This window comes from Nomascus leucogenys, chromosome 13 (genome assembly GCF_006542625.1).
Source record: "Nomascus leucogenys isolate Asia chromosome 13, Asia_NLE_v1, whole genome shotgun sequence".
Taxonomy (NCBI): domain Eukaryota; kingdom Metazoa; phylum Chordata; class Mammalia; order Primates; family Hylobatidae; genus Nomascus; species Nomascus leucogenys.
Window position 1 is genome coordinate 894,187 of NC_044393.1, and position 21,510 is coordinate 915,696.

General features: G+C 64.0%; 1 protein-coding gene across 9 annotated transcripts; it reads left to right on the top strand.

Moving 5' to 3' along the window:
• The first annotated feature begins 5,210 nt into the window (after positions 1-5,210).
• CHRNA4 (cholinergic receptor nicotinic alpha 4 subunit) lies at positions 5,211-21,247 on the top strand. 9 transcript variants are annotated; one of them, XR_004032919.1, is made up of 7 exons: positions 5,212-5,492; positions 6,822-6,973; positions 9,911-9,955; positions 10,069-10,178; positions 14,063-15,437; positions 18,389-20,581; positions 20,927-21,247. XR_004032919.1 is itself a non-coding variant. In XM_030825300.1 (6 exons), exons 1-6 carry the CDS (start codon positions 5,417-5,419, stop codon positions 18,512-18,514), a joined length of 1,884 nt encoding a protein of 627 aa, XP_030681160.1. In that variant the 5' UTR covers positions 5,212-5,416; the 3' UTR covers positions 18,515-21,247. The 9 variants fall into 9 exon arrangements, 6 of the variants coding, with proteins under 6 accessions (XP_030681160.1, XP_030681161.1, XP_030681164.1 ...); XR_004032920.1 differs by having other exon boundaries at positions 18,389-20,111; positions 20,417-21,247; XR_004032921.1 differs by lacking the exon at positions 20,927-21,247 and having other exon boundaries at positions 5,211-5,492; positions 14,063-18,241; positions 18,389-18,478.
• Positions 21,248-21,510: the final 263 nt, after the last annotated feature.

Consider the following 21,510-nt stretch of genomic DNA (forward strand, 5'->3'; position numbering starts at 1 on the left):
CCCCACAGGAGGAAATCCACTGTGGCCCCAGGCCCTGACCTTGACTGTGACCCCAGGCCCCGACCTTGGCTCGGCTTGGCCTCTGCTTCATGGCTTTGGTCGGGAAAGTGGGGATGAGCTGCTGGCGTCTTGGTGGGGAGGGGCCTCGGCTTCCGGTGCTGCCGTTCACTCCTCCCCAACAAGGAAAACCTTTGGTGATTTTCAGGTTGTGATGCGTGGAAGGAATCAGGCCTCTCAGCCAAACTTTCCGTCTCCCACTATCACCCCAGTGGCTGTGCCCTACAGCTTTTCAGCAAAGGCAGCTCCAGCAGGGCCCAGGATGGAAGCAGCTGCAGGTGGGGAAAGAGGGGGTGTGAGGAGGACACGTTGCCCCTTTGGCAATCCGGGCCCAATTCCCATGTTTCTCTTACACTTAACGGTCTTCAAAACCTGTGCTGAACAAAATGGACAAAGACAGGGGCTCAAAGATCTCTTCTCTCAGCCCGAGGAAAAGCACTCTGTTCCCTGCAGGGCAGAGCACCAGGAGAGGGCAGGGAGCCAAGCGGGGGGTGCAGTGGGGAGCACCTGGGCTCTGGTGAGGCTCCAGGAGGCCACTGTCATCCATGGGGGGCTCATGTCTGTGAAGGGGCAGGTGACACTGCTTACTCGTGTGGCCTTTTCGTTTTCCCGCCTCAGAGGAACAGGGTCGGAGGGACGCAGGCCAGACTCAGGTGAGCAGCAAAGCATTGTGCTCAGGCCTCACAGATGGGGTGCGAGTGACTTGGCCCCACAGAGGGTTTTGGTCCTGAGCTCAGGCCCGACTCTCCTGATAGCCCCAGAGGGAACAGCAGCCGGGAGTCCCACAGGGCCCGGTGCGCTTTGCCTCCAGGCGGGCCCCATAGCAGGGCTGGCAGGGAGGGGTGCTTGGGGGCCGCCAGGCGGTGAGCATGACCCCCCAGTCCAAGGGAGGGCGAGGAGGCCTTGACAGACTCACGGAGGCTACAGGACAGAGTTGCTCTCAGCCCATCCTGGTGGATGACAGCGAAGTCAATGTGGTGAGAACCGACAGCACTGAGCCCCTGGGGCCCCAGCATCTCTGCTCCCACCTGTCCTGAACCCTCCTCAATCCTCTCCTGGGCCCCGTGACTCCTTGCAGACATGGGTTCTCACTCCGGGGAGGGGTGAGGTGGCCGCTGGTAACAGGCCTTCTCTGGGCCAGCCCTCCCTTAGCCCTTGGACAGGCGTCCATCCATCTGTCCACATGGTCACTGTGGCCCAAGAGCCAGGCTCTGCCTGCCAAGCCCAGACCTGCCCTCAGGGACTGGCACTATTGGCAGGTGGGGGGCAGCGGAGGCCAGCAGAGAGCAGATGCATGACGTTTGGTATGAAGAGTGCCAGGAAGACAGTCAGGCAGAGCAGGTGGGGGAGTGCTGGCCTTCCCCGGGCATCCCCTTTCTCTCAGGGGTGCTGGGTGGGACAGAGTTTCCACAGAGCAGGGTAGGGATGGGTGAGGCCCAGCTGCAGGAGGGGGAGGCCCTTGGGGGGGATGGGAGCACAGGAAGTGCCCCCTGTCTGTGGGCTGAGCCCACAGTGCGTCCCAGCACTGGGACCTGGGCTGGTGGTGCCTCCTGCCTCCCACAGCCATCTCTTTGGGTGCAGCTCAGGCTCAGCTGGTGCCCCCCAATGCTCTCACCTTTAGTACAAACCCTTGGTTAACATGGGCAGGTAGAGGGCAGTGAGGGAGAGAGAAAAATCACCCCCAGAGCCGTCCTCCCGGGGGGAGCCAGTGGCAGCCTGGAGTTGGTGGTGACATGGGGGGGTGGGGTGGGGGGTAGGGGCTGGTGTCTGCAAGGGCCTGGTTGTGTCCCCCAACCCACCTGCAAGCCCCCTAGGGCGACTCAGGCCACGGAAGAGCTGCGCCCCCAAATCTGGTCTCACTGGACTTTGAATCCAGAGTTTGTTTCCCTTGAAGCAGCAATCTCAGGAGCAGCAGAGGCAAGGGCCAGGATGAGGAGTGGGAATCTAATTCAGCCTCGTGATGACTGGGTTCCCACAACAGCGCTCTCCAGCGGGCGCAGGTGGGAGGGAGGGGCTGTGCAAATTAACGAGTTAGACCCAATTAATCTTGCTGCATTAGTAAATCCAAAGGGAAAGCCGGCGAGTTTGGACAGATGTGTGTGAGCTTGCGCACTCGGCTGCAGGGCTGTGTTGCCAGAGCCCTGGGCATCCAGCTGGCCCGGCCTGGCCCCTGGCTCCCGGAAAGACAGACCTGCTGGCCCTGGCTGAGCTCTCAGAGTGAACTCACCTGCGGGAATCCACCAGGGAGAGCCGCTGGCTTGAGACCATTTGACCCTGTGGAAGCCTGGGCCTGTTTCGTTAGGAAAGTGAGGGGGAGACAGAAAAGGCAAAGCTGGCTTAGCCTCAGAGCCTCTGCCAGGCTCCTGCCGAAAGGCTCACGGCCTCTTCCCCTGCACCAACGCGGGGCAAATTCCAGCCCCTGCCCCAGGCCAGGACACCAGGCTCGGGCTGAGAGCCCTGGCTGCGGTGGGGGACCCTGACCCTCCACATCAGCCCTGGGCCAAGTGGCTCTAAGCGGACATTTCTCGGGGCACTCTGAGGCTGCCTGCATCAGAGCTGCCAGCAATGGCTGGTGGAAGCCACAGATTTGGAGGCCTCACCCCAGACTGAACAGTCTCTGAGGGTGGAGCTCCAGAATCTGGAGTTTAACAAACTCCCCCATGCACAGCTGACTGGACGCCCGTGGCCCTCAGGCTGCCCTTCAGGGATTCACCCAGCTCACCACACGCCCCTCCCTCTGCTGTGACCCCAGATAACCTCCGCGGGAGGCCTCAATTTTAACAAGTCCAGGGCGAAACCATGAGCCCAAGCGCAGGAGCAGGGGCGTCCTCTTCCCAAAGGGGTCTTAGGTTTGCCACGGGAGGGTGAGGCACCCACGAGGGTGTGGAACCCACGAGGCGGACATCACTTTATCAGCAGATGAGCCCCGTTTCGACCAGCTGCCAAGTCAGAGAAACGATAACGCCGTTTCACAGGGGTTCCAGCAGGGACCGCAGCATGGCTGGCCTCTCCACTAACAAAAGAATGTGGAATTGGCTCTGCCAAAGGCGTTTGCTCTGCGACACCACAGGCAGGGGCTTCCCACCAAGGCGGGGCCTGAACCAAAGGGCAGAGGCCGCTCTATCCCATGTGGGAGCCGCTGGCCTTGCCACCTCTCCATCCCCTTTCTGAGCAGGGAGCCGCAGGGAGCAGGGGTGGGGTTCTGTGAGTGGGTCAGAGGTCAGAGGTCAGCAGGCTGCCCTCACGGGGCCTCGGGGGACTTTGCTTTTCTCCCCTCCCTGTGTTTACCAGCTGCTTGCTCAGCCCAAATCTCCATCCAGCTTGGAACCCTCTAGTTCCTGGCGCAGAACTGGCCCATGGAGGGGCTTCATGTAGGCCAGAAGGACCAGGGTCTTGCACTGCCCAGGGGTTTGGGGAGAGCAAGGAGAGGAGAAGGAGGAGAAGGAGGAGAAGGAATGCTTCCTTGGGGGACTTCAGTCTGCCTAGGGAAACAGGACCTTGAAACCGTCGAGGGTTGGATCTGCAGGGTGGTCTCAGGGAGAGCCATCAGCAGGGTGGGTGGTGGACACCCGTGGCTCCAGGAAAGAGTTCAGGAGAGTAGACCTGGGATCTCCCAGGAGGCTGGCCCAGTAAGGGCACCTCAGCCCAGAACGACATCTGAGGCCAGCAGGAGGCCAGTCTGCAGACCCTAAAGCCAGATGGCCTGGGTCGGAATCCCAGTACTGATTGTGAGCTGCAGCAAGTTGCTTAGCCTCTCTGCACCTGCATTATCTCTTTGGTAACGTAGGGACAATTGAAGAGCCCACCTCAAGGGGGCCGTGGAAGTGCAGGGGGTCCCTGCATCCAGCTTGCTTGGGCCAGCATCTGGGAAGGCCATAGAAGCAGGGCAGGTGTTGTCGCTGGACCGGCCGCTTCAGCAGGGCAGTGCCGTTGTTGGACCAGCCACTGTGCAGCGGCTGTGTGTTCCGAAAGCTTTAATTGTAGGCACTGCCCACAGAGTGAGGAAGAGCTCCTGCCCGTCCCAGAGCAGGTGTATGAGGAGCCATGAGCTCAACCTGGAACTAGGAGTGTAGGAGAGGTGGGCAGGGAGCGGGGAGAGAGGTGGGCAGGAGCAGTGGCTGCTCAGGGAAGCTGGGGGGAGGAGAAAGAAGGTGGGGGGTGGGGACAGGGGAGATGGGAGAGGCGATGGGAGGGGCAGGAGCTGTAGGGCTCCAGAGGCCTGTGCTGGAGAGGGGGTTGCTCCAGGGGACTCCTGACCGAGCCCCCGAGCCCCACCAGCAGCCTTGCAGCCGTGGAGGGAGGGGCGTGAATGCGGCAGGTCACGGGACCTCTCCAGCCCCTTCTGCTCTGCCCTCCATTACCGACGACGGAAGTCTCCGTTTTTCGGGGGCTGTGTCCCAGCTGCAGAGCCTGAGGCTGGGCCAGGGGCGCGGCTGCAGGGATGGCTGGGTCTGATGTTTCTGCAGAGCCTTGCCCTCTCCTCCCGCACACGAGATTCAGCCGCACAAGGCGCCCCTCCTCCAACGCACCTGCTGCTCTGTGGGCCGCCACCTCGGCACCCACCTGAGGGCGGGGCCCCTCCCTGGGGTCCGTGCGCCTGGGCTCCCCTCTGGACACCTCTTGGGTCCCGGCGGAGATACCGAGGAAGGCGGGGGCGGCAGGCGGACAAAGAGTCCTGAACGGCTCGCTGGGGAACAAGACCAGAGACGCGATTTTCAGGCTGCAGACACGGGCTGGCGCGATGGAGTAACCCAGATGTGCTAGGGGTGCCCCTCCTTGCGCCGGATCCCCTAGATGCGCCCCCCACCCCTGCAGGCAGGGAGCGGGCGCCCAGATGTGGGGAAGGAGGTCAGACTGGCTCCAGGAACCCCCAGTCGCACGCAGTGACCCCGGGGTCCCCGTCCCCGGCTCAGGCACGTCTCGAACCCTGGGAGGACAAGGAAACTTTACCCCCGCCCGGGGCCCAGCGCAGCCTCCCCGTCCCCCTGGGCGCGCGGTCCGTCCCCGCTCATTCTCCCCGGCCCTTGCTCCCTCCTCCCTTCTCTCTTTCGTCCCCTCCCCCTCCTCCTCCCCCCTCCTCTTCTCCCCCCTCCCCTGCTCCCCCTCCTCCCCGCTCCCCTGCTCCCCCTCCCACCCGGCTGAGGCGGGCAGGGCCGGGCGGGGCCGCGCCACGGAGCCCACAGCCCGGCGCTCCCGGCCCCGCCGCTGCCGCACCGCGCCCCGCAGGAGAAGCCGAACCGGGCCCGGCGGCCGAAGCGGCCCGCGAGGCGCGGGAGGCATGAAGTTGGGCGCGCACTGGCCTCGGAGCGGGGGGGAGCCGGGAGCCGCCCGCATCTAGAGCCCGCGAGGTGCGTGCGCCATGGAGCTCGGGGGCCCCGGGGCGCCGCGGCTGCTGCCGCCGCTGCTGCTGCTTCTGGGGACCGGCCTCCTGCGCGGTAAGTTACAGGGCGCGGGATGGGCCCCCTTTCGCCCGCGTTCAGATGGCCTGGGACCCCCGGAGCCAGAGGAAGGGAGGCTCCTGACTGCGGTCCCGAGCCGCGGGTGCGCGCAACGGGGCGGCCGCGAGGCTCCCCATCCCCAGCCGTACAGGCTGCGCTTGCACCCAGGCTGAGCCAGGCGAGGAGGGAGTTAACCGCCGGCGAATGCGGAGGGCTGGGAAAGGGGGTTTCCGCGGGGTGTGGAGGGTTCCGCTGCTATTTCAGGGCTGGCCCCAAAAGCTCGAACTTGAGCAGAGGTGGGGCCCCCTTCGCCCTTCCCCCACCCATCCAGCTAAATTTCCCTGAAGACCCCCATGCCTGCTTCCTCCGGTTTAGGGGATCAGAGGGGTGGCCTCTGCCCTTGGCGGCCCCCACCCACCTTTTCTGCAGGAAGAACAAGGTCGCGGGTGGGGACTCTGGGCTGGGAGTCAAGGCTCCCAGGGGTGTAGAACTGACCCCTCCCCTTCCCCGGTCCTGTCTGCGCTGCTCTCAGGCCAGCGGGACCCAGCAGGGAGGTGGAGGTCTCCCCCTCCGCCCAGACCCGCCCCATGTGGCAGCGCCCAGGACAGGCAGGGAACGCCTCAGATCCTGGGGCCCGGGACCTGGAGCACAGATGGACCTGGGGCTGTGCTCCTCCAGAGCGACTCATCAAGGGCGTTCTGGGTCTGACCAAGAGCACGGGCAGGCTGGGGTGCGGAGGGGGCTGGCGCCTCGCTGGGGTCTGCATCTGAAACACTCCTCGGGCATCAGGGGATTGATGAACCACGGGAGGTTCCGTAGGAAGCGGTCGCTTTTGGGGGCCCGCTCTTCCTTCCTCTTCCTCCCTCTTCCTGCCTGGGCTGGCCCTGCTGCCCTGTGCTCCCTCCTGTGCTGCTGTTACCTTCTAGTGCCCTCTGGCTCACCAGCTTCTAGAGGCACAGCCCTTCCCTGGAAGTCAGTGTGACAGGAGACCCAAAGCAGTCCTCGGCCCATCCACTGCCTGGTTTTGTGGTGCGGTGCAAGGTGCTGGGAAGGCCTCTGTGGGCTGAGGGGCCTGGGAAGCTTCCCCGAGGAAATCACGATTACACCCAGGGGTGGGAGAGAGACGGAGGCCAAGGGAGGGCAGCGCATGCCACGCCCGGCACACACACAGGTCCTGGGGTGGGAAGTGCTCATGTGAGGAGCTGAAAGGAAGTGGATGTGGCTAAGCGTGCTGGGCAGGGGGCTGGGGCAGCCTGCAGAGCTCCTGGACAGCTCCCCGCTCCTGTCCCGCCCGCACCTGAGCCACTGGCTTGCCTCTCCCCACAGCCAGCAGCCATGTGGAGACCCGGGCCCACGCCGAGGAGCGGCTCCTGAAGAAACTCTTCTCCGGTTACAACAAGTGGTCCCGACCCGTGGCCAACATCTCAGACGTGGTCCTCGTCCGCTTCGGCCTGTCCATTGCTCAGCTCATTGACGTGGTAGGTGAGGACGTGGCCATCGTGCGCTGTGACTGAGGTCACCCTGCAAGGAGCACAGGGGTCTGGATGGGCAGAGGGGACGCAGCCATCAACACTCCCTGTGGCTGTAAGTGTCTGGCCCGGGCTGGTATGCCAGAACGGCAGCCACCAGCTCTGCCCTTTCCTCCCGCTCGACGTGGGAACACTCCAAGTGGCCAGGTTCTCAGTACAGAGCCCAGGCACCTTCGGAAGCAAAGAACAGCAAAGGCCTTGCTTGGGGGTGTCGGGGCACGCTGTGACCTGGGAGCAACAGGGACAACCGGCCGGGGCAGGGGCCGGGGCAGGCACTGTGGTGTCCCGGCCGCACCCCAACCTCAGCTGGCCCCAGAGGCCCCTCACCCACAAATCTGGAATGTGGGGTTTGGGGGAGTCTTGGGCGAGTTCTGTTTGTCTGAAGTATGTTTCCTTTCTGGTGGGGGGGACCAGGAGGCTGCTGGGAGGAAGCCTACGCGTCCAGCCAGGCCCCTGCAGCGTGGGCCAGTGCACATGGAGCCCCGAGGCGGGGATAGGAACCAGGAGGCTTCGAGGCTGAGAGAACTGAGCTGTGGGGGGCTGGGCCTCGTGCTCGGTTGAGATGCTTGGTTACCCTACCCAGGCCTGAGCCAGACCGTCTGGGGGTCTCGGCAGCCCTGGGGGGGCCGGCTAAGGGGCAGCAGAGACATTTCCACATTTCCCAGCCAGGCTCAGCCACTCCACATGGGGTGAGACCATCCCTCAGGGTATCTGGCTGGGTGGGGGTGCATAGCCTGGGGGCTGCCACCATGGAGGAGGGCAGGTTGGCAGGCCGTGGCCTCTGGGAGCTGACCCGCTTGCAAGTGGGCAGCCAATGGCCAGCTGAGCTGCAGGGGCTTGTCTTCCACACTGGAGTCCGCCAGCTCCAGCCCTGCTGCCAAATCCCAGCTCACTGGTCCAGGGAGGGCACCTCCACATGTGGAGGCATTTGTATGCTGTGGAGGCCCAGCCCACACCTTGCCAGGATGCCAAGCCTGGGTCTGCCGCTGAGGGAGGAGCCGCCGGGTTGCGGGAGAATTTCCTCTCTTTGGGAGGCTGGTGCCGTGCGTGTTGGGTAACCCTGGGCCTGGGGCCTGTGAAACGGGGTGAGAGCTGCTTCACTATCCCAGGCTGAGTGGGCCACACCCCAGGGGCTTTGGGAGGTGTGGGGAGCTGCAGCCACATTCCCACGGACAGGCTGCTCAGTGGTGGCACTTGCCCATGCAGGGCGGCGCACGGAGGCTGCAGTCAGCCAGCCCCGTCCAGGGTCTGCCACCCAGACCTCCACCCTCAGTGTCCTGGAACTGCCCCTGAGTGGCTCCTGTGGAGTGTCCCTGGCAGAGGCCCAGCCAGAAGACAATGCGGGTTGCACCGGCTTGGCAAGCCTGCTGAGGTTTGCAAACACAGCTGTAAAGTGGTGGCTGGCAGGGTGGCCGCTGGTGGCTGCCCAAGGCTCTGGGTCTGCCACCCTCCACCTGGCTGCCTACCTGAGCTTCTCGGGGCTCAATCCATGACTCCCTACACCACCACAGTGTCCCCAGTTTGCCCAGGAGACACTGAGGCCTGGAGCACACCCAGCACCAAGACTCCCAGAGCTGCCCACCCCTCTCTCCACCCTGCAGCCGGCTGAGGACTTACACGAACACGCACACGTGGGTGCTGACGCTCCTGGGTGCCCAAGGCCGAGGGCCACGTGTGTGCGGAAGGGGCTGCCTGACGCTCCTGGGTGCTGGCCCAAGGCCGAGGGCTACGTGTATGTGGAAGGGGCTGCCTTGTGTCTGGCCCACTCTGCCAGTCCCACCAGGGGCTGGGGACTCACCTGTGCCCCCTTTGCGGGCTCGGATACTTGTTATAGATGCCATCACCAGGGTCTGTCCTGGAGGGGAGGGCTTGTGAGCTGCATGTGTGAGCTCAGGCCCCAGGACTGGCTGCAGAGGAGAGTCTGGAAGACCCAGTGCTTTTCCAACCAGCCCAGGCCAATGCTGAGTGGTGGTGAAATGTACAGTGTTGACCTGCCCTCCAGCTTCAAGGGCACCTGAGAGCGACGGCTGCATGGGGGTAGGGCAGGACACTGGGCAGGAGGGCCAGGCCTGGCCACATGAAGCTGGTTCTGAGGACCCTGGAGCTTCCTCAGACACATGGGATGTGGTCCTGAGGGGATGTGGTCCTGAGGGGATGTGGTCCTGAGGGGATGTGGTCCTGTGGGGAGATATGGCCCTGCGCAGAGACGTGGTCTTGTGGGGACGTGGTCCGTGGAGACGTGGTCTTGTGGGAATGTGGTCCTGTGGGGACATGGTTCTGTGGGGACATGGTCCGTGGAGATGTGGTCCTATGGCGATGTGGTCTGTGGGGACGTGGTCCTGTGGGGATGTGGAAGGAGGTGGGTGGGGTGGGCTGGAAGGGGCTGGGGTGAGTGGCCCAGCTGCACACAGCGACCTTGAGTGACAGGTCCCACCTGCTCAGGTCATGAGGCACAGTCCTGGAGGGGCCACCCTGGCCAGCAGTGGAACCCACTTATGTGCCAGGGGCAGCTGGCACGTGGGGGCCTTGTCTGCAGAGGGGTTGCCCCCAAGGGCCAGGAGGGAGCAAGGCAGGTGGGCAGAAGGAGGCTCCCCATGCTCGCCACACCTGTCCTTAGCTGGGCGAGCCTGTGAGGCCGCCGACCTCCTCTCCAGTTTCCTGCTGGAGATGTTTGTGGCCTTGTCCCCACATCCCTAGGTCCCCTCAGAGTCCCCATCCTGGGCTCGGCTGCCTCCAGGGATGGGGCGCTCGCCCCCTCCAGAGGTCGCCCGTCCACCATATCTCACCGTGGCCCTGTCCTTGTGCCAGTGGCTGTGGATGAGGAAACCCAGGGCCAGAGAAAGACACCAAGGGGTTACTGGCCCCCTTCCTCTCTCTGTGCCCTAGGACGAGAAGAACCAGATGATGACCACGAACGTATGGGTGAAGCAGGTGAGTGGGAGGGCACTGCCCTGCCCTGGCCTTGCCCCACCCTGGCCCTGCCCCACCCCTGCCCTCCCCCACACCCCTCACCCTGTGGCCTCCCCCCGCCCCACCCCATCCAGGAGTGGCATGATTACAAGCTGCGCTGGGACCCAGCTGACTACGAGAATGTCACCTCCATCCGCATCCCCTCCGAGCTCATCTGGCGGCCAGACATCGTCCTCTACAACAAGTGAGTCCCGTGCAGGGTCTTGGTGGGCAGGGGTGGCCAGGGCCTGCCCCTGCCCAGACAGGGAGCTCCACCAAGGCCCAGCCTGGCCCAGCGGGGCCTATGCCAGCCCCATCCATGCCAGCCCAGGCCCAGGAAGGAAGAAGCAGGAGCAATAGAGAGATTGATGGGGGTTGAGGAGGGAAGGGTCCCCCTGGGCCAGCAAAGAGGCGGAGGGCATCCTTGGGTCTCAGCACTGGAGCGTCAGAGCTGGAGGGGCCTGAAAGTGGCTGTGGCACCTCGGCACGGCGTCCCTGCCTGGACCAGTCCTGAGGCCTGGGGGCTGGCTCCTGACCCCGGACATCTTTGCCCCCACCCTTGACAGCTGCAGGAGAGCCCTTTTGGGTTGGAGTGCTTTTCGCCATAAGACCCCATCCTGGGCTTTCTGGGAGAATAGTGTGGACCGCAGGGTGCCCTGGAGAGGGGTGAGGAAGCCCCAGACGGTTCCCATGCCACTAGGGCCTCTGCTTTCTCTGCACACTCAGGCCCTACCCAGGACACGTCACACCAGGTCCCCAGCAAACAAAGCCTCGGGCTGGGCCAAGCCCATGTCAGGCTCCTGGGAGGCCAAGATGAAGTCTGGTCATGGAAACGGGTTTTCTGTGCCTGGAAGCCAGGGCAGCGTTGCCAGGGATTGGCCGTGGCAGACGGTGGCCTCCGGAGGCTGCTGTCCTCCAACTTGTCCTTCCTGCAGATCTGTGCCGAGGGCCCTGCGCCCGGCAGCCAGCGCTCTCTGAGCTGAGTCCTCCAGGGACAATCTCTGGCCACAGGCTCAGGGCCTGGGCGCGGCAGGGTCGCAGCTCCCACAAACAAAGCAAATGGAAGCTCTTCCTCCTCTCCTGTCCCAACCATCTGCCCACAGCCCCTTCCAGGCCCCAGGGCGCCTGCCTGACCTACAAACCCTGCTATACGATTAAGAACGATTGGGCTCCTCTTCCAACTCAATTGATTCCAGTAATGGCAGTGGGAAGGGCCTCCACATGTGAAAGGAGGGCCGGACGCTTTTCCAGGGTGCATTAGGGGAGGTGGTCAGTGGTGAGTGGGTGGCAGGTGGTCTTCCCTTAGGACAGGCTCCCTGCCCCCTGCCCCCTGCAAGCCACCTAGCCACCTAGCTCCCCGCCACCAGGACTGTGCACCGAATCCGCCTGTGTGACTCACAGGGACATATTTCAGGGAGAAGTGGAAACGCCCAGGATGGGCCAGGCAGAGAAGCTGCTCTCGGTGCCTGTACACAGCTCTCCAGGAGTGCAGGCCCCAGGAATGAAGCCTCTGAGGACCACAGCTCCCACTGTGACCTCAAACCCCCAGGACCACAGGCCCCCGAGTACGCACCCCCCCCCACTTCCACAGCCCACCAGGACCACAGCCCTCCAAAGTCTGCAGTCCCCACCAGGTTCACCACTCCCCAGGACCACAGCCCCAGGACCACATCCCTCCCAGGACTCCCACCTAGGCCCGTCCCTGCAGAACCGCAGCCCCCAAGGATCACAGTTCCCTGACCACAGCCCCTAGGACCACAGCCCCCCTGGGACCACAGCCCCCCTAAGACTACAGCCCCCTAGGACCACAGCTTAGGAGAGCAGGGGTTGCTGCACCCCGTGTCCTCCTGTGTCTCCTCCTCACCATGGCCTGTGGGATGTAGTGGGGTGACCCCAGTTTTCTCTTCGGGGCTAGGGTTGTCACCGAGGCTCTCTCCGAACAGGACCCGGGGTTCTTGGAGTGGGCGCTGGTGCTGGGTCTGCTCCCCGAGGAGGCCTGTTTCTGGGGCAGCAGGTGGCTGTGGCTGGTGTCTGCAGGGCGGGAGGCCTCGGCCCTTCTCTGGGCTTTGGCCACCCCCAGTTGGGGGCCCTACTGTCCATTTGGGGCTTCTCTAAGTTTGGCCCTTTGGGGCAGGAGCCCAGAAATCCCTGACCTGGACTGGGGTCGGGGTGGAGGGGACAGAGGGCCTCACGCCAGCCTGTGGGCCCTGGAGCAGGAACCTGGACCTGCTGGACCGGGCGGCTCCTCAGACCCTGCCTGCTCCCAATGTGCAGCTTTGTGCTGCGAGTCCAGAACCGGCTCACGGCCGAGTGGTTCAGCCCAAACGGGGTTCTCAAAGGCTCCCCAGAGGGCGGCTGGAGCCAGGAGTGGGCGGGACAGGGAGCAGCAGTGACGCGGCCCAGGGGTGCTGTGGGACCTGAGGGCTGGGGGACCTGGCCCTGACCTTGTTCCGTTTCTTGTGGCGCAGGCAGAGGACACTGGGGGAGGGGGGCCCTGCCCAGAGTGGCGCAGACCTGCACTGTTCCCTGGGCTTGGCCCTGGCGTCCCCTGCATAGTGTGTGCTGAACGGAGTAGTCACCCGCTTGCCGTATGGGAATCTTTTAATTTGTGCCTCAGAAGGTGGAGGGCATTGGTTTTTGGAGAGATGGGCCGGGGAGAGGGAGCAAACTTGAGCCTGATTCCACCCAGACTGACAGGTGGTGAAGCCCCGCCCCCCGCTGGAGGGACTCTGGGGAGCCAGGCTGTGCTGGGCTGGGGCTGCATTGAGATGCAGCTGGTGGCTCTTGCTGGGTCTCCCTCCTTCTGCAGCCGAGCGGCAGCCCAGCCAGTGGTGTTGGCTCAGGACCAGTTCAGGGGGGCAGAGGCTCAGCACCGACTGAGACCGTGGGGGGCCAGGTCTCCACGACCTGGAGGGCAGAGCTCCAGCAGCGGTGGCTCCATGAAGGGAGGGTCCCTGAGGGTTGGGAGGGAGGTTGAGGTGCAGGTCTGGCCCTGGGATTCGGGGGCAGGCACAGAGGAAGCTCGGGGAACAGTGGCCAGCTCTGCCCAAGTACCTGGGGAGGCCCTGGCCTTTGAGCAGGCTCTCAGGGAATGAGACAGAGGAGGGATGGGCAGGGGTCCAGGCAGCTTGGCAGAGGTGGAGCAGGAGGTGTGCGGCTGGGCAGCCGCTCACCCGGATGCGTCGTGCCCCAGCGCCCTCCACAGAGCTGAGCCTGGCCCCATGCCCGCCAACGCTGGGGATTTAATGGGGCCTCAGGCTTCCCATCGGTGGGGACTTCTGTGGGTGGGGGTGGGGGGTCGGCTGCTGCCTCCGAGAGCCTGGCTGCCTCAGACCCCAATGTGCTCCTGCAGTGCGTCCCACCCAGCCAGCCACTGTCTATGGAACCGGGCTGGGGCTGGGAGCTCTGCCTACCGGGAGGAGTTCAAGGGACGTCAGCCCCTTGCTCCATTGCTCTGTTGCCCACCTGGGCCTGTGGACAGAACACCCACGTCCCCCAAGGCAAAAGAAAGTCCAGAGCCAGTGGCTCAGAGGTGGCCCTGGAACTGGGCAGTGCATGTGCAGCCCCACTGCCTTGCCCCTGGTGCCCAGGGCACCTGTCCTTGCCTCTGTGTCCCCTGGTGTCCTCATGCTCACACACCAGGAGGTGGCCTCCAAGTCCTTGGGGTTAATGGCAGAAGCTGGGTGAGGAATTCCCATGGAGGCCCGGGGTGCTGCTTGGAGGAGCAGGGACATGGGGAATGCCGTGTGTCCTAGGAGGCGACGCTGGGAGACTAGCCCCATCCATGCGCCACTCATGGATAAGGATAATCACCAGCAGCAGTGATTATGTGTGTCAGGCACTCGTGGATCCCTTCCCGTTCTCTGAACCATGTGCTACCCCCAGCTCAGGGTTGATAAACCGAGGTGCACCAGTCAGTGAAAAGATGAGCAGGGTACCCGGCAAGGCCACCAGCCCTTCTATGCTCCTGTGACGTGAGAATGCCTCTGCGTGTGGGTGTGGACGTGGATGTGGGTGTGGATGTGGGTGTGGATGTGGGCGTGGATGTGGACGTGGGGGTCTCACGCCCTTCGCTCTCTTCCTGCCCAGTGCCGACGGGGACTTTGCGGTCACCCACCTGACCAAGGCCCACCTGTTCCATGACGGGCGGGTGCAGTGGACTCCGCCGGCCATTTATAAGAGCTCCTGCAGCATCGACGTCACCTTCTTCCCCTTCGACCAGCAGAACTGCACCATGAAATTCGGCTCCTGGACCTACGACAAGGCCAAGATCGACCTGGTGAACATGCACAGCCGCGTGGACCAGCTGGACTTCTGGGAGAGCGGCGAGTGGGTCATCGTGGATGCCGTGGGCACCTACAACACCAGGAAGTACGAGTGCTGCGCCGAGATCTACCCGGACATCACCTACGCCTTCGTCATCCGGCGGCTGCCGCTATTCTACACCATCAACCTCATCATCCCCTGCCTGCTCATCTCCTGCCTCACCGTGCTGGTCTTCTACCTGCCCTCCGAGTGCGGCGAGAAGATCACGCTGTGCATCTCCGTGCTGCTGTCGCTCACCGTCTTCCTGCTGCTCATCACCGAGATCATCCCGTCCACCTCGCTGGTCATCCCGCTCATCGGCGAGTACCTGCTGTTCACCATGATCTTCGTCACCCTGTCCATCGTCATCACGGTCTTCGTGCTCAATGTGCACCACCGCTCGCCACGCACCCACACCATGCCCACCTGGGTACGCAGGGTCTTCCTGGACATCGTGCCGCGCCTGCTGCTCATGAAGCGGCCGTCCGTGGTTAAGGACAATTGCCGGCGGCTCATCGAGTCCATGCACAAGATGGCCAGTGCCCCACGCTTCTGGCCCGAGCCAGAGGGGGAGCCCCCCGCCACGAGCGGCGCCCAGAACCGGCACCCGCCCTCACCGTCCTTCTGCGTCCCCCTGGATGTGCCGGCTGAGCCTGGACCTGCCTGCATGTCACCCTCCGACCAGCTCCCTGCTCTGCAGCCCCCGGAAGCTGAGAAAGCCAGCCCCCACCCCTCGCCTGGACCCTGCCGCCCGCCCCACAGCACCCAGGCACCAGGGCTGGCCAAAGCCAGGTCCCTCAGCGTCCAGCACATGTCCAGCCCTGGCGACGCGGTGGAAGGCGGCGTCCGGTGCCGGTCTCGGAGCATCCAGTACTGTGTTCCCCGAGACGATGCCGCCCCCGAGGCAGATGGCCAGGCTGCCGGCGCCCTGGCCTCTCGCAAGACCCACTCGGCTGAGCTCCCACCCCCAGAGCAGCCCTCTCCATGCAAATGCACGTGCAAGAAGGAGCCCTCTTCGGTGTCCCCAAGCGCCACGGTCAAGGCCCGCAGCACCAAAGCACCGCCCCGGCACCTGCCCCTGTCGCCGGCCCTGACCCGGGCGGTGGAGGGTGTCCAGTACATTGCAGACCACCTGAAGGCCGAAGACACAGACTTCTCGGTAAGTCCTGCCCATGGCGGTGTCGAGCGCCTCTGGCCCAGACGGAGCCGGCGGACGCCCTCCGTTTCTGGTGCGTAATCCAGGAACCAGGCCCAGGCCCCAGGCTGCTTTGCTTTGGGGTGCAGGGCGTGGCCCCTGCTGCAGCAGCCTCTTCCCAAGCCTGCTACGTGGCCGCAGGTCCCAGGCTGAGCGGGGCAGGGGGCCCCGAGTGGCTGGCACAGGGTGGATCCCGGTGCCGTCTCCGGCTTTGGGACACAGTGGGCTCCGGTGGACGGCACGGTGAGGGGCCACAGGCAGCGTCCTTCCGGCACAGCACAGGGGCGCTCTGGGAACTCCTGCCCAGCAATGGCCAAGTCCCCAGAACGCAACGAGGCACTGTCAAGGCCCTTTTCCCAGAGCGCGCCTGTGCCTGCCCCGTAGGCCTCCCCGGGGCCCACTCTGTATCTGAGGCCTGGATGTAGGGGGCTCAGAGAAGATGGGATGGGATGGGCTGGTGGCAGGAGGAAGGATCCGGGACAGGGACACAGCCCCAAGACCATCAGCCCCACACGGCCAAGCTGGGGACGGGTGGGAGAGCCATGGGCTGGGGGCAGAACACTGGTCCCATGGCTAAGGCCCCCCGGGGCCCTGGGCCAGCCCACCTACCCTCACCCTCAAGCGCCAGGCACTGGCCGCACAGAGGCCCCAGGAGCCGCAGTCTCTGCTAAGTGGCAGCCATGTCCGTGTTACCCGTGGCTGTGCAGTCTCCTACCCATTCCATGCAGGAGAGGCTGGGGCTGAGCCAGCTTTGCCTGACCCCAGCACCAGGTAGCTTCCCTGTTTCCTTCTGCAGACATTTACTGCCTGTCACACGGTGGGAGGCACAGGGGCCAGGGTCTACAAACAGGATAATGGGGCGGGACGGGTGGGGCACACAGGTGGCCGGGGGTCTCAGCCTCGGCCAGGCAGCCCATGACGTCCACAGTGGCAACTCGGCATCTGTCCTGCCCATCCACCTGCTGTCGCTGGCACCTCCCGGCTCTTGTCCCGGTGCCAGGGCCTGGCACCCTCAGTGTGCCGCCTCCATCTGAAGGGGCCACCTCTGCCAGGACCCCAGAGCGCCATCCTCGATGGTTTATTCGGACGCATCTGGTGCCTGCCCCCACTAGCTGAGCGAGCCCCAAAGCGAGGGGCCGTGCTCCATACCCCTGAGAAGTGAGGGAGTTGCTAGCCCCACATGCCACCCCACTGAATCCCAAGAAGCTGCAAAGCCTCCTGCAGGTTCCAGAACGTTCTGGGGTCATAAGAGCAGCCTGGAGAAGCGTCGGGACCCTGCTTTGCTGCCAGCTCTTGAAGCGAGAGGCAGCTGTGCCCGGGCCGTGCCACCGTGGGGTCAGATGCTTTTAGGTGTTTGATCAAAGCGGCCCTGAAACTGGCAGTGGGTCTGAGCTCGGCGGTCAGTGTGGCCTGGGCTCCCTCCAGCAGCCTTCTCGGGCCGATTGCTGCCGCTGCCTGACCTGGTTCTGGGCTTGTGGGGAGCAGAGCTGACTTCACAGCAGCTGCCTCGGGGACAGAGGGAAGGCTTTGGTCTGCGGCTGTGTTTCATCTTCAGGGTGGATGCAACGCGGCACACAGAACCCGGGGAACTAAAGGCACATGGGAAAGGGCGAGAGGGCGGCCGCGTCCCTGCCCCCAGAGCCGAGGCCTGGGCAGGACTTTTATTTATAAGTGACCCCGTTTGCCTTCAGGCTTCCTGTAAATAAATATGGCCATTTTGGTTCAGTTTAACACCATCAGGACACCCGGGATTGCTATAAAAAATCAGAGCAGGAGGCGGCACTGTCCCCACAGTGGGCCCAGGCCCTCGCGGCACATCCCTCCCATCCCTCATCATCCACAGGCCTGGGACCCAGAACACCCTCATGGCCTGGTCCAGAGGCAGCTCATCAGCTTGGGGGTTGCCTCAGGTCCTTCTACGCAGCAGAGCCAGAGACGGGACGGGGGAGCTGGGGACACGGGAAGGGGGAGTCAGGGACGCAGGACGGGGGAGCCAGAGACACACAGGAAGGAGAGCCAGAGACATGGGACGGGGTAGCCAGGGATGCAGGGGAGTCAGGGACGCAGGACAGGGGAGCCAGAGATGTGGGACGGGGGAGCTGGGGCGAGGGCAGTGGCCAGCGGCATGAGTGCCTTGGGCTGCACACAGCGGCTGTCTGGAGAGTGGCTTCCCGACTCCAGGCCTGACCAGGCCACTGCCTATGCCCTCCCTAGGCCTCTGCTCCTGGGGGTCACCCAGGGTGGGGTCCGCCCTGCATCAGCCCCAGGAGTGTGGGGTTAGAAGCCAGACCTGGAGCCGGAACCCGCTGTCCCCATTCAGATATGGAACCGCAGCCGCCCCTGAAGGCTTTGCGCCTCAGTGTGAAAACGAGACAGGCCAGGGGAGGCTCGAGTGAGAGACTGCAGATGGTGGCGGCTCTGCGGGCTCCGTGCGTGCTGCTCTCGTCCGCCCTCTGTGCCCCCACCGGGCCACATTTGCCCATCTGCAAAACGGGGAGGGGGATGGGCCCCTCCCAGCGCTGGTGAGCTGAGAGCAGACCGCTCACGGGGTGCCTGAGCCCCCCTCCCCCGTGCCCCCTTCCTGGAGCACAGGCCACCTGCTGAGAGGTGGGGGCACACAGGGCATAGTGCAGAGCTTGTCTCCACAAGGGGATCTGCCCAGCCGGAATTCCCAGGGTTCCAAGGTCCTCCTGCCCCGCGCCGTGGTGATGCTGCCCCCCGCAGAGCACTGGCTGTCCCGTGCACCCCGATTCCTCCCCTTGGTGCAGGTGTGTGCCAGGTGCACCGGCAGCCATGGCTGCCTCCGGTGGAAGGTGGGAGGTGGAGAAGCTGCCGCCGGCAGTGCCGGGGTCCTGAGGGCTCTCCCCGCCGGCGGCGGCTGGGCCGTGCTGGAGTGACGGCGTCTGTGCTTGCAGGTGAAGGAGGACTGGAAGTACGTGGCCATGGTCATCGACCGCATCTTCCTCTGGATGTTCATCATCGTCTGCCTGCTGGGGACTGTGGGCCTCTTCCTGCCGCCCTGGCTGGCTGGCATGGTCTAGGAAGGGACCGGGAGCCTGTGCAGCCTGGGGCTGCAGCGCACGGGGTCAGCGTCCATGCAGCCGGCCTGGGGCCGGGCTGGCTCCTCCCTGGACTCTGCGGGGCCACACGTTTGCCAGATTATCCTTCCTGTTCTGTGTCTGCTCTAAGACGGCCTTGGACAGGGACACGGCCTCTGCGGAGACGGAGTGCGGAGCTGCTTCCGGTCAGACTGTGGCCCCAGGAGACAGTGGCTTGGAGCAGAGGCGGGGGTCGGCGCCTTCTACCTGCAGGACTCGGCTAAGTCCAGTTCAAGAGTCTCCTGAGCTCCCCTGCAGATGGAACTCACTCCTCCCAGTCTCTCAGCAGACCTGGTGATGGTCCTGACCACCCCAAGGGGCCCTTGAAGGGACTTCACAGCCCCTCAGCCCCAAGCGCCCCGTCTTCTGGAGGCCTGACCGCCTCTCCCACCCACCGTGTCCTGCGCCTGTGTGGGCCTCAGCTTCTCCCCCAGGGTCTTCGGGCTTCTCGGGCCCCATGAGGGTGAGGCAGCAGCGCTCCAATCTGCTTCGCTAGGAGAGGGTCCAGGCAGGAATTGTGTTCGGTTGTGTTTTGGGTAAGTTAGTGAGAACTCAAGTCTTGTGCCCAAGGAGCCTTGGAGAACAGAGCTTGGTGGAGCTGGTCCTGCGTGGGGAGAATCGGGAGGCCCACGCGGGACCAGCTTTTTGCTGGGCAGGCCCTCCGCGGGGGACAGGAACACCCAGCCCCAGCGAGTCCGGAGACCAGGGCTCTGCCTTCCAGGAGTAGGGCCAGGGCTCTGTGGCAGGTGGCCAGGGCTCCACGGGGGCCTAGTGGCACCAACCCCGGGGGTATTTCTGTGTTGTGATTCCCTGGAGCTGGGAGGGTCCCGAATGGAGTCCAGACCCGGGCCCTTGTTCCCCCGGGACCCTGAGAGTTTCCACCTTGGTGCACAGCCCAGGAGATCTGCCCTGGGCTCTGGGTTCGGGAAGAAGGACTTCCTGCTACAGTAGCTGTGGGGAGCTGGTGGGGGCATCCCTGAGGACCTCCACCTGGGAGATGCTGGGGCCCTCAGGGCAAGAAGTCCCTGAGAAACCTCATGGGGGTCAGGGAGCCCTGGGGTTTCCACACAGGCCCGCGCCCTCCGTCCTGGCAGGGCAGGCAGAGCTAAGCAGGGCCTCACCCCCGCAGGCGGTACCCAGAGGTGGGGGAGGCCTGAAGTGTTTCCAGGCACGACCCTGGAGCCCGGCAGTGCACCCCCTGAAGATGGCGCACCTGGCAGCCCCCCAGTGTCCCCAGGGGCACACTTCCCCTGGGGGTGGGCACAGGCTGCCCCACCCGTCCATGATTCCAAGGGCCCAGAGGGGCGGGGCCAGGATGGCATGTCCCCTGCCTGCGAGTGACATCGGTTCAGGAGAAGGGCAGTCAGGAAGCCTCCTGCTGAGTGGTCCACATTCTGCCGCCCCCAGACCCCATCCAGCCTGGGGCGAGGCTGGGGTTAGGCCCTGCGTCCCACTGCATCTCATCCCTCTGTCCCCGAGCCGAGTTCTCCTGGGCCAGGGTTTCGTCAGGAGGTGCCTGAGAGCCGAATGAATAATTGAGGTTAGGAACCCGGCACGCCGAGTGCCCCGGAAATGCCACTGTGTCCCCGCGGGCAGTGACATGAGTGGGGAGGAGGCTCAGGCCCACATTGCCCACACCTGCCTCTGAACTGCTGCTGGTCACCCCCACCCCGGGGTGCCTGTGACCGGGGTCCTGAGGCTGGGGCTCTTGTGCCAGGAGTGGGTGGGACACAGAGACCCTCGTTCCAAATCCTGGGCATCCCCAGCCCCCCGGCCCCTCTCACATCCCCTGTGTATTCAGGACCCCATCTGCTGAGCTCTGACCTGCGCCTGCTCTGCCATCAGCCCCTGCTGGCCCCTCGGCCAGAGCTCCCAGGATGCGGAGAGACCCCGGACGGCCAGAGCACCCAGGATGCAGGGAGACCCTGGGAGAGTGAGGTCATCCTGGGGCCATGGAAGCTGGCAGGAGACACTGGTCTCAGAGGAGGGAGAGAGATGCAGATTTCAGATGTAAGAAGCCCGATCCACACTGCATAAGTGGATCCAGCTGCCAGATGTGTGGGCAGCTGCAGGGAGTGGCCCGGGGTGCTGGGCCCAGCTGCGGCTGTTCTTTTCTGGGTCAGGAGTGGCTGGGACGCTCCTGCCGGGGGACCCTCCTGCCAGGGGACGCTCCTGCCGGGGGACCCTCCTGCCGGGGGTGGCCGCTTGCCTGGGGGAAGACCCCTTTCCCTTTCTTTTTTTCCTGAGGCTCAAAAAAAAAAAAAATCTAAATAAAGCACCATATTCCCACCACGCCAAATTAACCTTGACAACAATGTTGGCATACTTGCGTCCAGTGTGTTTTTATTATTTAAGGTAAAATTTACACAGGGCGAGATGCATGCTCTTCAGTGGAGGCCCCAGCCCCGAGAAGGTCCCTCCAGCCCTTCCTGTCGGCGTCCCCTCCCCATCTGTGGCTCTGACTTAAGCACGGTGGATTGACCTCTCTGGCTCATGACCTTCAAGGAGTCAGAATCCTGCAGTTGGAGCCCTTGATGTCTGGCTTCTTCATCCTGTGACTTAGAGCTTCATCCGTGCTGTTGTGTGTGTCCGTAGCTCATTGCTGTCTGTTCCTTCGTTTTTGATCGTGAACGGTGTTCTTCTGTCTGAATAAATGAAGACGCAGTTTGTCCATCACCTGTTAGTGGACTTCGTTTGCAGCTGTCGGTGATTAGGAAACGAGGTGCCGGTGTGTGCGCGGCACTCTATCCGTTACGCATGTTTATTTTCTGTATGTTAATGTTTTAACATCTTTCAGACCCAGGACTGCTCCTCCTACGGCCAGTTAGTTCCCGGGGGTGGACAGCTTGCCCAGAGCCCACCTTACCAGGGCTGTGTCCCCTGACCCCCTATCAAACTCTCACACTAGGCCAGTGTTTCCCCACCCTATGCAAGCCAGG

Coding starts and splice junctions, on each gene's coding strand:
- CHRNA4 (XM_030825300.1), top strand. CDS start 5,417: ATGGAGCTCGGGGGCCCCGGGGCGCCGCGGCTGCTGCCGCCGCTGCTG. Junction 5,493..6,821: donor GGGGACCGGCCTCCTGCGCG/GTAAGTTACAGG, acceptor CTCTCCCCACAG/CCAGCAGCCATGTGGAGACC. Junction 6,974..9,910: donor TTGCTCAGCTCATTGACGTG/GTAGGTGAGGAC, acceptor TCTGTGCCCTAG/GACGAGAAGAACCAGATGAT.